Raw genomic sequence first — 14,301 nt, 5'->3', positions numbered from 1 at the left:
TGTGTTTTATCTTATTAATGTATCTATTTTAATTCATTCTTTATATTTTATTATTATTGGTCAAAGATACCATACATTAAATCTGCATTTGGAGCAAAAAAACCATGATCAAGACCTCTCCACTTTTCACCCTCAAATTTAGGCCCCAGGCTCCTCAGGCCCCTGGGCCTGAGCCTGTCCGGCTCATTCAGCTATCCATCCGTGACAACAGTGACCCCAAATTCCCAAACATGGACATGTGAGATATCTGCACATCTGCTGCTGTCTGCCGTTTTACTAAAGATCACTAATTGAGTCTAAAGTGCTTCATATTTGTTTTTTGCTATTTACTTTTGGCTATGTCTTTCAGACGCCTTGACAAAACTCAGACCTCAAAGGTCACTGGTTATTTATCTAAGTAAGACATTTGCTTAAAGGCCATTCTAATTATATTCATTACTTATCAAAAATGAAGACAACAAATGTCTTCTGACATAAAGTTGAACAGACAGAGTTAACCCCACATCAGGAAACGTAAAGTTTACCCCATTAGTCCGGTGTAACTAGATAGATGCTCACATGTTGTTCTATTAAAAGCATCCTCTCAAAGAAACCAGTGTTTTCATTAATTAATTAATTAATGTGCTGGAACACACACATCTTCTGACATAGTGCTCTCAGTTACATGTAGCATAAGGCTGTGGACCTTTTTTTTTTTTTTTTTAACTAATGGATGCACAGCAGTGTATGTGTATAATGATATTTGACAAATTTTAGTTTATCTGTGATTTTCATTTCTTATTTCAGTCCTTTGAGAAGTATCTTGTGACTGTGAACTGACGGTGACGGGCATTTTTGCCTGACCTGCTGTATTGGGCCATGGATCATTGACCACAAAGAACATGTTGATTGTCATACTGCTTTCTCTTCCTTTTGTGAGGTTGTCATCTGACTTTCAAAATGATGACATGGTAGAAATCCTGTAAGCGCAGCACACAAACTTTAATCATGATTTGACCAAATTAGTTGCGTAAGAGCAGATCCTCATTTTAAAGTAGAGAGTGATTGACCAAAACCGCCTTCTTATTTATCTAGACAGAGCGACCAGGATCACAGTCTTCTTTCAACTGATTTAATTATCTTATCAGAGTATCATTTAAAACACTTCCTACAGTAAACAAGTGTCTGGGTGTGAGTTACAGTGTACTGTAACTTATAAATAAATTATAAATAAATAATTACAACTGGGCAAAGCAGTCATCTGCCCCAGAGCACCAAAAGCTCCAAGTTCTCTGTGTAGCTAATGGTTTGTAGGAATTTCCCTAAATATAACGTATGCTAAAATAAACACTGCGCTACTCTGCTGCACTACTGCATCTCATTAACTCTCACTACTTCCGCTACTTTGTTTATATTTTTGCCTTTTTATAGTTTTTTATGAATGTCTTATTAAAAATTCCACATACAATTGTAGAGGTTCTGGGCTTTTATTGCTGTTTTAGCTTTATGATGAAGTGTTTTTTCTCTCTTCTCCTACTTATTGTGAGTGTGTTTATTGACCTAGTGCATTTTTCAAGTGCTCTTGCAGGGATAAAGAGAAAAAGCTGTATTGGATTTAGTTAATTAAAGCACAATATCAGCATAGATGATTGGGGCCTTAAGATGATTTTTGCTTTATTACCTGAACTCAAGGCTCTCTCTTGAAGACAGGTCCTGTGTCAAAATAAAAGCTCAAGGCCTTTATTATTTCAGTTCATGTTGTGCTAATGATGAAAATCCTATAATATTTTTTTAATATGGCAGCATAGGAATACTGTACAATGTAGAGAAGAGTTGGAAGAATGGTGGTTAATGCCCTGGGACCCCCTGGTAGGTTAATCCACCTCTGTGATAATGTAAACAGCACAGTATGTCCACTGTGACATTGTACCATAGCTGCCATCGTTCTGTGCCTCCACTCAAATTACAATGTACTCATTACTGTATCATTTACACTGTGATCATCATCTCTATTTACAAACATTACAAAGCTAATAATGAGGTTTGGACTAAGACTCACAGCGCCACATTTTCACCTGTGTCTAAAGCTTGTGATAATATTGGCACATCACTTATGGTAAATGAATGAAGGGTGACTGACACACCACTCTGGGCTTTAATCATGATTAATGACTTTATTTTGTCACATCAATAGCACAGTTAATGACACAGTACCACCATTCACAGCAGCTCTGTGGAAATCCTTGTAGAGATGAGGTGATGCATGTTGATAAGTGGAGGCCGTCCAATGACGAGGTGATGTTACACTCAAACACCAAACTAATTCCAGTCTGTCAATGAAAACTATCTTGGCTCTAAACAATTTCACATGTGAAACATCAGCACAAAACCATAAAGTACTGCACCGTGGCTCATCTCATAACAGTAAACGTGATCACATATAAAAGAAGAAATCAAAAAATATAAAATACAGTCAAATTAGAAACACAAGGAAATGTTTTCATGCACATTAGGTGCACAAAGCAAAGTATACTGTACTAATAAAAAGCAATACACATACATGAGACAAGCTGTCTTTCTACAAGGCAAAGCGCTGATTCATGATGATGAAGCCATGGCATCACTGCAGTCTGAAGCATGGGCATAGACATTTTTCATCAGTGCACTAATATACATTTCATTAGCTGGCTTATTGCTTTTGCATACACATACATTCTAGCATGAGCGTTAACTACTGTATGTGTGCGTGTGAGTGCATGTAGTTACAGGAAGTGCTTTCTTTCTCTAAGAGAATAGATACAATTCGGCTGCTTGTATGGACGAGTAACATGCAGTGACTCCTTTATTCATCAGCAGGCCACAGATAACAGTTTGACACAGGTTGATAAAGCAGTTCTGCTAGAAGCATGTTTTTCTCTGTAGCCTGTTTCCATAAACCCCAATTTACAGTATATTCTCAAAGAGCTGCCCATGTTTTATCACCCTCAAAGATGAGCAGCCCAACCATTTAATTGCTTATTACAACTGTAGACCTTACTTTATCGTTATTATTTTGTTTCGAAGAAAAGAAATAAAGTAAAATAAAATAGCATAGATAAAAGAAAAACCTCAAAATACTAGACAAATTTACATGGAAGACTGATATTTGTAAACACCACTTTCTGTGATTAAAATGACAATTCACATATTGAAATAAATAATAATAATCATAACATGACATAATACTGGCAATGACCAAACTTGAAATCCGTAGCAGCACACTATTCTTACCTTAATGCAACGCATCTATTCAGACATATCATACATATCCCCGTACCTAGATTCCCTCTGTCTGGTAGCTACAATATCAAAAAATGTTTTATTCTGTTAAACAAAGGCTCAGAACATTTTCAGTCACATAATGAGCAATTACATTTTCATACTGTGACAAAAAAAACAAAAAAACAAAACAAAACAAAATCCATTTTGTCTCATGGAAATTCAGTTTAACTGAGGTAGGAGATTCAACTGATGGAAAGACTCAATGGCGACACATATTTATGAAAAGCTGACTCGTAGGAGAAAATCAGTCATTTAGAGTTACTGCCATTCATTTAACACTACAACAAAAATACATTTCCCCCAAGTCAATCAATAAATGCCCATTAGCTTGCAGACAAGTTTAAGTGTTTACTGTATGTCATTTTAAAAATAATGTTAATGACATTTCCCGGTAATCCACAAGTGTAATGTTGCATGAGCACTACGAAAGCACTCGACAGGGCCACAATTCAACAACAAATACATGTTGACAAAACCACTTTTATGCTTAATGTTTACTGTGACTGATTGTCTCCATGTGCGGAAGCTGTTTCTCATTCACCACAAATCTGAATACTTATATTTTCCTCTATCAATAGGCACTGATGTTACCATTTTAAAATAGCAGCTGGTTTCAGGCATAACTTTTGCACAGTTGATGACACATACACTTTCCACACTAGGCAAATACATAGTTTCTACATTTGCCTCCAAGCTTCACTGGCAACAGCTTGCTGTAAGCTCTTCAGTAAAACCAACTTAAGTAACTGGATATCAACAATTAATATAAAATGACAACAATACTGAACACTAACAATTAATGGATAGTGAAAGCTTCTATGAAACAATAAGTGGGAGGTGGAGTAGAATGGCAAATTGAAAATAAAAAGGTTTAAAATCTCCAGGACGACAGGACATTGAGACAATAACATCATGGGTAGAGAACTAACTGAACTTCCATCCCAGCACTTACAGGTTTGTTGTCATTATAATTCACATTATCAGTACGCACAACTCACAACTGCTGCTACTGCATCTCATTATCATGTATCACACATTGTACCTCATCATCATTCATCATATAAAAATCCATTGATTGAAAGAGAAACAAAATGTGATTATCAGAGGTGGTCATAAAAGTTACACAAACTTATTAATTATGACCTATAGAAATTGTCTAGTCATTGTAACTTTTCTTGTTTTCTCTCTTGTTTGTAGCTAAACATAACAAAAATATTTTTAAAATGCAGAGAAAGCATGATCGAGTACGCCGAACTTGTCTAAATTCTGGAAACTCTGTTTATTTATTTATTTATTTAATGTTTTGACATATAACATACATATAAATTTTATATATGTATATTATATAGCTATGTAATTATATATACATATATATATAAATTAATATACAAATATCTCATCACTATGACAAAAACAAATAAAAACATTTGAAAAACAAGTACAAAAAGAAAGAAAAGAAAATGCATATATTAATAATAGTAATAATAATAATGATAATCCAATCACGCTCCTTTAATATTCTATATTGTTTCATTTCCCTTTGATAAATTACCACATTCTAATTGTTGTGTAGTTTGCAGAATATCATGCTACAGCCACTCTAACAATAAAACTTAAGCTGTACCTTTTCTGCTGCAAAGTGCGGAGTGACTCGCATGACTGCAGTTACAATAAGCAAAGGAAAGCATCGTATACACAATAATTTAGAAACTGTTTTTCCTCCAAACCTTTGCTTCGCATCATTTGTTAATCTGATAGTTTCATTAAAACAAAGACAGACACATTAATGAACAGATTTTACTATTTTACAGACTGTAAATTAGGATCTGTCTCTGTCTCTCTGTGTGTGGCAGTATTGTGTGTTAACACCACGTAGTGTCCGGTAAATACAGTGAGTTACTGACTGGTTGGGTGAATGAGTGGCTGTCTGAAAACTGGACAAGATGCTCAACATCATCTCAACATCATCTAAAGGTTTTGTAAAAAATAATGATAAGCATTCTCAAGCATATTAACATCAATTACTTTGGATATATACTTGTGTTTGCATGAAGTATACATTGATTCGATATGTAATAACAGATCATTGGTTTCATTGTATCAGACTAATCTCACTAATTTAAAAAAAGAGACTGGTTTAGGTGAGTGGTGTCACAAGCAGCCTGGTAGACAGCATGTTTGGTTATTGTAAACTGGTTTAATTTCCTTCGTTTATTCATTTGGTTCTTTGTCATTGAGATACAGCTAGCGTTTCACTGATGTTGCCTTAATTCACGATTGTTTAGACTCTGTACTTTTATCACAACCCCTCATCATTTAAATAATTTGTTTGCTTTTGAATTTTATCTTCGGTTGCATCAGCTAACTGCACCGTTTGAACCAGCCAGAGACTTAACTGCATTGCACTTCTCTTTTTTGTTTCTAATGATTAAAAATGAAGTGTAAGGGTTTATTTAAATGAATGGAAGTGATGCTCCACATTTATTAGCACCTGTGAAATTCTATAAGTTTCCTTTTAATGACTAACCCAGACTTTAACCTCTGTGAATACTAATCTATAGTCTTCTTTTCAGCAACTGCCTGATTTTGAGAGGACAATCCCATGTAATGTGCTGTTTGTCACTGTTAACTGCTTTGATGGCTTGCATAGGAAGCAGTCAGCCACAATTCACCCTAATACACAGGAATTTGCCAGATGCTTTTCTTTAACCGACATGTGAGAAGGGTCAGCCCTTCTCCATGCAGCCGCTTCAACCAACCAGGAGCTGCTAGTGTAGCAACATGATTTGTCACCAGCTGACCAGCCACAAACACGGCTAAATGTGTGAGCTGGAGCGATCTGCAAAGTCCTCTACTAAGAATTGAACCAAAGTCTCTACAGAGGTTTACAAGTGTTTTGCCACTGTGCCGCTAAAGTATCCCAATTATCTGCAATTTTAACTTCTGTATCTGCACATCAGGGGGGGAAAAATGTATGCTGTATATATAGGCCCCTAACTCCCCTAACTCCCCACCAAGCCTTCCCTAGGTTAATTAAAGCATGAAGTCAGGTATATCTTCTACTGCTAAACTAAAAAAGATACCATTCCCCACCCAAGATTTCCCTTTGCCTTCACCCCCACCTTCCTTACACTGCCCTCTCTCTACTGTCCACAAACTGGACCATCTGTTTGCGAGCATGGGAGATGACTGGAGTGAGTGGAATGACTGGAGTACCAGGGGTAGTAGCACCGGGAGTCGATGCACTGGGGGTTGAAGCAGCGGGAGTTGAAGCTGCAGGTGTTGAAGCTGCAGATGTAGAAGCTGCTGGTGTAGAAACAACAGGGGTTGAAGCACCAGGGGTCCCACCAGGGGTGGGGCCTGGTGTTGTACCTGGAGTGGCAGGGATCACAACAACCGGGGCCAGGACTGGACTTTCAGCCCCAGCTCTAAGCTCCATTCGTGGGGTGGATGTGACAAATCGAGCCTCCCTGATCCGGTAGGGACTTCGGTAGCTGGAGATGGGCGACAGCTCGGAGCCCCAGCCAAGATAGCTCCCACTGGAGGGAGACTGTGCCTCTGCGCTGAAATACAATGTAGTGCTGGACTCTCCAGGCATCCCCGTTTTTCTCTCTGGTGAGCCAATCAGGAGAGGGGAACGTCGCTCAGGTGACCAGCCGGGAGTCTTGATATCCAAGGAGCCTGCGGAAGACGAGGCCTCGGTCAGGGTTGCAGCATTGCTGTCGATGTGGCGGAGGCTTCCTGGTTGCCGTGGAGATGAAGGTGTGGGTGAGCCGTATGCGGCACTCTGAAACTCCTCATCACCTTTGAAAATGAAAGCGCGTTTACTTTAAAGGTATAGCATCTTTGAAATAATACACGCTTCCCATAGAGGAACCAATGGGGACCATGACCATAAATGACCATAAAAGCTTTATAATAATTCTCAAAAATAAAAAAATCAGGATGTAAAATAGTTTTGTTTTAAAGTTTATCACACAGCCTGAGTTGTGACTCTGCACACAGGGGTGACCCGATGGCCGAATGGTTAGGGTGCACACCACATGAGTGCAAATGCTCTTGGCCGACCGGCCCGACTCTTTCCTGCTTGTCGTTCCCCTCTCTCTGCCCCTTTCCTGTCAGTTTCTAAGGTAGTCAACTCTCAATTGTCTCATTCCCCAACATGAACAGCATCCACAGAGAGGACCATCCACCTATCAATCTTTGGCATGAAGCACTGAAGTCTGATTGATTAGCTTTAACACTGGGACTCTACAGGTCCCTTGTTTCATATTTTTGTTGTCACTAAGTGAATGGTTTTGAGTGTGTGCACTGCTATGTTAGAAGCATTCAGTGTTTGTCAGGCATCCGACCTTTTTCCTCTGATGGTGGAGCACTGGAGGACTCTTCTTCTGCAGTCTCTTCAGGAATGACCTCCTGGACCGGGATAATCTCTGGGAACCGTCTCATGTCCTGGATTGTTGTGGGAGGAGCTCTTCTCACTGGTCTGGCCACTACACTGGTGAGAGGTGGCTTTGGTGGCTGGACCACCTCTCTCACCTGGGGACATACAGAAGACATACAGCTGAGCCTCAGACTGCAGACAAACAGAACACAATTATTCTGCACAGATATGACTTTTTAGTAGCAAATCTAGTGTCTGAGACTGCTGTCATTTTTTTTTCTCATAACCACACATACAGACTCGTCAAGCCACTGTTTATTTTTAAGTGCCAACTATAGCATTTTATTTATAATTAGTAATAAATCATTATTTTGTTTGTAGAAAAATGTGCTAAACCCATTGAAAATGTGTGCAGTCTTTCTTTTCATTAATCTCCGTTTTCAAATCCTACACGTAGTGTCTTGAAATATGGATTTGATGAATTCTGTGTTGCAATGATAAATTAAACAAAGATCTTGCCTGTGGAGCCTGGGTCACTTGTGGTGGAGCTGGTTGAGGAGCTGGATGTGAAATCTGAGGAACCTGTGGTTGGATAGGTGGAACCTAACAATTCACAGCACAAATAAGAATGAGACACCCCTTTACATAATCTTAAAAGACATACAAACAAAAACAAAGACAAACAACTTAGAGTAAGAAGCAGTGGTTTAGGAAGCAGACTGTCTGCTAAAAACTAATGGTAATGAAATTCAGGGGACATTTTCAACAGCAGGAACGCAACAAACCCGAGGGACATAAGGTTCATCTGGGGAGTGAACTTCTTCAGACAGACCCATCAGTCCAGCCAGACCCCCCTCGCCGTATGCCGACCATATCGTTGTTACATCCCCCGTCTTAAGGGCCAAGCGTATCAGCAGCCAGTGGTGATGTTTCCAGCCCTCCCATTGGATTGGAAGGTCCATGAGAGTCCCACCTCCTAGATTACATTAATAACCACAGTCATTATTATATTATAGATAGATAGATAGATAGATAGATAGATAGATAGATAGATAGATAGATAGATAGATAGATAGATAGATGGATCTTTAACGGACCAGACAGTGTTGCGTGGCGATGGAAAGTGGGTGTGACTTTCTCCTCCAATGAGAGTGTAGATCCACGCTCCATGCAGGCTCCACCTATCCCTCTGTGGCGAATACTCTGGAAAATCTCAAAGGATTTAGGGTGGAGGAAACGATAGTACAGCACCAATGCTATCACTCCTGGAGAGAGAAGAACAGGGGAAAAAGCAGAGAGAAATGAGGACTTGGGATGAAGGTGTGCAAGAGAAAAGTAAAGAAGGAAACCCAATCATCAAATATACTTTTATACAGTGTGTGGACAGTGACTAACCGATGAGGAAGCTGCAGAACACTGCTGCTGGGATGCCGACAGTGTCCCAGGACACCATGGTAAACAACCAGGAGGAGGCCAGAAGAAGAAAAGCGTTCTCTACGAACATGGCCTCAGGAAGAAACAGAGACAGAGGAAAATGGCTACCGTCCCCAAAACTCGAAACCCGTATTTCTCTCATATTTAGCTGTTATATATGACTGCTCAAGTCATGTAGTTTTTATTCAGCTCAGAACTGAATGTTTTTTAAATATTTTCTTGGAGATGACATCTGTTTAACTGATGAATACCTTAATCCAAAGTGCACTACAGTATCCCAAACATGTGTTTCCAATGATTCTGTTGGTTTTTACTTAACTCGTGCCTTTAATGAGATTCAAATTTCTCCCAAATTCAATTATTCTTACTCGCATTAAGCAGGTACCTGTTTCTTCAGTACATGTCAGAATTGTAACACTGACGCTGTTGGTGAGCTGTTAGATTTATTTGCAGAAGAGGTTGGTCTCCAATAAAAGTCACATGTTTTATCAAAATCATTTTTAGTTTTTATGTTCTCAAAAGTTGTGTGCGACACAGTTTCTGTTTTTTTCAGAGCCCCCTGCATGCAAAATTAATATTACCAAAAAATAAGGTCCATTTCTATTGTGATTTCCCCACATCAGTGATACTAACATAGTCTGATGTCTGATGTGAATGTAATGACTGCAAACTCAAACATACCAGGTAGAATCCAGCCATGCGGTATCTGGATTGACCGTACTTCACGTTGAGGAAGAGAAAGATGTGAATGGCTCCCAGAACGAGGTTGAATATTCTCCATCGACTAGTTGATCGGATGATGTCAGTCTGCTGAGACACCATCCAGAAAGTTGCACCCAACCAGTGCACACCTGTCAGACACACACATATCCAAATAAATATTCAAAATCTATCACATATGTTAACACACTAATTCAGAAAAAAGTTTACTGTAAACCTCAGATTATAGATTGAAGATTATATAAAATAGACCATGAAAGAGTGGCCATACCGAGACACGTCCAACAGCAGTAAAATATGTTCAGCTGACAAACCAAACCACTCATGTCTGTGCCCAGAAGACTCTTTGTCAGATTCAACAAACTTCTACAACTTGCCAATGACTCCTAGAATCCACTGCTTGAAGATGCGCGTGAAGAGCATGAGAACAGCAAATCGAGATCCCAACATACTGACCTGCAGACAGAGAAAACATACACAAACAAACAAAGCCATTCATGACAAATCAGAAATAGGCCAATAAATACACAGTACATACTGGTTGTTTGAAGTTTGTTTAAATATGCCCACCCTCCACAGGAGCCGACAGAGAATGGCAGCAGGGGTCATTTGTAAGTGTCCTGGTCTGATGAGTGAACAGGCTCTGGCATAGAGGACCAAGGCCCAGGCGAGAGACAACAAACACACCACAAAACACACGGAGGCTGGGAGGGGGAGGTGGAGAGTAAAGAATGAGAAGGCAGAGAGAAAAAATGTGTGAATACCTTGGTATGTTGTAATGCTATATACATACTGTATATTAGATACAATGCTGCACATTGAAATAGATGGCAGAAAAATTGTTCAGAGTTAAAGCTGCAATAATTCATTTTCTGGACACTTGGGGGCAGCAGAACAAGCTGGAAACAAAACATCTCACACATTATGACCCATAAAGTTGTAATAGTGAAAATGTTGCCAAAAAGGTACAAACATTTCACTACCACACACACAAACACACATATTCATTTACACATGCTGTTTCAGAGCTTATCACCCCCGCGCACATAATTCATACACTCTCTATTCAGTGTCTCTCTTTACCTGGAGATTTGATTCCTATGTCAGTGCAGATGAGCACATACGTCTGCAGCAGGGTCTCAGGGAGGGTGACCACCAAGGCCTCAAGCAGACGTAAGGCAGATACATCCGCCTGCTGCATGATCTCACCATACACATCCTCATCTGGCAGACGCATACACTCCCACAGTCTGTGAAGGCCGGAGATGGATGGAGAGAGAGAGAGAGAGAGAGAGAGAGAGAGAGAGAGAGAGAGAGCGAGATACATGATTGTCTCCATGATTAACATCATCATACATACACACACACACACACACACACACAATATATATATATATAAGGTCAACCCACCTTTTGAAGATACCCAGGTGCAGTATATGTGTCCACGTGAGAGACTTCCTGCGGATACGTCCATCTGACAGGTACCACAGGTAACTGAGCCACTGAGGAACCCATCCTGGGAAACACAGAATGATGAAAATGACTATCAATCTGTCCATCAATGTATTTCTTGTAGCTTTATATTGATCTGTTAGGTTGTTGTTGTTGATGTTATCTCACCTGGCAGCAGGAACAGTGCAGTGAAGCCCGCAAGATGGGCATAGCAATAGTTGTGACCCACCCACAGATAGTACACAAAGCAGTAGATCACTGTGGAAAGACGGCATACACACACGCACACACACACACACACAGACAAACAGGCCATAAACACATAGAAACACTTTTATGTTGCCTGTTTCTGTCTGAGCCTGCTTGTGATGCTTGTGATGATATTAAAAAACTGTAATAAAGTCTAAATCATAAAAACACACATGGAAAGGTAAATCCACTGGTGAAATGTGGCTAAACACATTTACTCAAAAAATGACCATATAGACAAGATATGAGACAGTATGATGCTACTTCTACTCCATTACACTTCAGAGGGAAATATACTATATAATGCATAATATATAATTTACTTTTTACTTCTATTTACATTATATTTATCAGACTGCTATAGTTACTATTTAATATTTTGCACACAAATCCTATCTTTGCTTTATAATATATGCATATGCAGATTAAACTACACAACAGAGAGTAGATAAAATAAATTCAATATTGTCAAGTCACAAAATTAAAATGCTCTTTACAAGTTAAGACATCAGTAATAATAATCAAATCATGTGATACACAGTGATATAACACTGATGAGAGCCATTCTGCAGCATGAGTCATTTTACTTTTGATAGTAATGTACATGAAACTGATTAGACCTGCACACTTTTCATTGAGTTATATTTTGAATGCAAGACTTACTTCTTATGTAATATGTCTGCGTCTTTATATTTAACCCAGCACACTCCAGCCTCAGATGTAAATGACAAACTACCAGTACTTTGCATGATGCTGTTGTAGTCTTTGTTTACATCAGGACTAACCTAACAATATTTGATCAGAGCAGCAGTTTAATGTTAGTGTGCACTTGTCTGCACATCATCTTCATCTGCACTGTTTACTGACAACAAGGCAACCGATGCCTCCTCTCCTCACTCAGGCTCTGCACCCCCCCCATACATGTAATCTGAGCTCGATTTAGCAGCTAAGCAGGCGGGCTGTCCTGGCAGACTAGGCCCCATCCCGGGGTACGCCCATCCCCTCGTCCATTCATGCACCTCCAAAAAAAAAGGGCGCTGGAATATGACAACATGGCTCCACTTTGTTTCTGTTCAGCAAAGATCACTCAGAGGCTGAAACGACGCAGCTGCTTAAACAGGAGGAAAACTGGCATGAGTCTGCAGTTTTGCGGCAAACGGGGTTTCATAGCTGCAAGGTGTAAAAATAGGAAAGAGGCGCACTGACTGCAGAGCCTGGTGCGACTCCGTTATTCATGACCACGCAATAAGAGACAGTGGAAAAACAAATGTCCAACTTTCTATTTTGAATTACAGCAAAACCTCCTGTCTCATCCAGAATATGAGAGTGCCTCACACACTGGAGCCCACATCCACGCACGGCCACGCCAATACAGTCAAATAACACACAGCAGGACTGTGCACGGCCACACACCGTCACATTTCAACACAGTGTTAGTGACACAGCACTTGGTTTTAGTGTGTGTGTGCGTGTGTGTTCGTGTGTGCGTGTGTGTGTGTGCGTGTGTGTGTCCCAGGTAGGACTCACACGCCGTCCTCTCTGCAACGATGAGAAATGCGGTAAAGACGAAGACGCAAACTTGGCAGCAGGGCATGCAGGAGCCTCCATTGCTGGGAGTCGCCGTGTAGTCCCTCATCGCGGCTGTCTCTCGGGTTGTGTGCAGAGGTGACCGTGTGTCGGTCTGCAGGCTGGTGTGGCTCTGGTCCCGGTCGGGGTCGGTCCAGCCGCTGCAGCCCGCTCTCTCCCAGCTCCTCGTCCCAGCGTCACCGCCCGTCCCGTTAAAGCGATACACACTAGTGATGGAGGTAGGACACCTCACAGGAGGACAAGTCGACAATGTTGACTTTTCATTCATCATCATCAGCATTAAATTATCAAGCCTGGTAATATGTATTTATTATGCTTAAGTTTTGTTTACATTTCATTCCCCCTGTCTACACCAAGAATACTGAGGGACTGTAACGTTTCTGCACAGGAGAGGATTTTAATAAGAACAGAAAAGACTAGACTATGATCCCTTTATCACTACAACAATTCAAACACAGCACATGGGACAATCCAAGCTGGCCACCTTCAGATAGTTCCCAACTCACTGGATCAAGGTGAAGAAAATTGCGATTTTTATGATTTTCCAGTGACATTTTCTTTGAAATTTTTAGTAATATTCTAACATGAACACTTAATCTGTTGAAGCAAGTTATAATTACATAATTTTTTGCATTTTAGTATGTAGTAAAATCGTGTATACAATTTGGAAAAAACTATATGCAAATAATTTTTTGTAATTTTTTTTTTTCAAATGTTGTGAAAGGGCCAAATAAAGGTTCCAGATTCAAGAAATCAGAATTTTCTGTCCATTGTTTCTGGGGTCAGGCATTACAGGGTTAAACTCGATTTTGGACCAAAAGAAAATGTTGCATTAAAGCATTAAATCTTTACTAATATGACTAAATCTGTCTATCATCCCGACATTCCCAGCATGCCCTCTCACTGGAGGACACAGGGAACATTTTTCTGCACAACAGCTGTGTGCTTGAGCTAAAGTCATGGAGCAAAAATTAAAGCCACATCAGTGAGCTTTAACTCATCCTTGTGATGATAAAGTTATTGACAGTACAACAGTGGCAATGGTTGTGAATATGATGTTTTTATTTTATTATATATTATATAAAAGTTTCCATTGGGCTTTTCCAGGTGTATGTAAATAATGAGGTGTGATCTCAAAGGGGGTTGGCCCGGGGAGCAGGGGCACTTTGTAGACA

At 39.9% G+C, this 14,301-nt stretch overlaps 1 protein-coding gene across 1 annotated transcript; it reads right to left on the bottom strand.

Annotated features, from left to right (window-relative positions):
- Nucleotides 1–2,140: 2,140 nt before the first annotated feature.
- Nucleotides 2,141–13,585, bottom strand: xkr5b (XK related 5b). Its single transcript, XM_071489667.1, has 13 exons — nt 13,067–13,585; nt 11,459–11,548; nt 11,249–11,354; nt 10,922–11,088; nt 10,409–10,542; nt 10,216–10,294; nt 9,800–9,969; nt 9,080–9,191; nt 8,782–8,949; nt 8,470–8,660; nt 8,204–8,287; nt 7,653–7,839; nt 2,141–7,104 (listed from the first exon to the last, which is right to left on the bottom strand). Exons 1-13 carry the CDS (start codon nt 13,404–13,406, stop codon nt 6,428–6,430), a joined length of 2,505 nt encoding a protein of 834 aa, XP_071345768.1. The 5' UTR covers nt 13,407–13,585; the 3' UTR covers nt 2,141–6,427.
- Nucleotides 13,586–14,301: the final 716 nt, after the last annotated feature.

This window comes from Trachinotus anak, unplaced genomic scaffold, assembly GCF_046630095.1.
Source record: "Trachinotus anak isolate AG129_WGS33_773 ecotype Australia unplaced genomic scaffold, CSIRO_AGI_Tana_v1 ptg000011l, whole genome shotgun sequence".
In the NCBI taxonomy this organism is placed as follows: Eukaryota; Metazoa; Chordata; class Actinopteri; order Carangiformes; family Carangidae; genus Trachinotus; species Trachinotus anak.
Note: the sequence above shows the minus strand (reverse complement) of the source record. Positions and strands in the feature narration are given on the sequence as shown.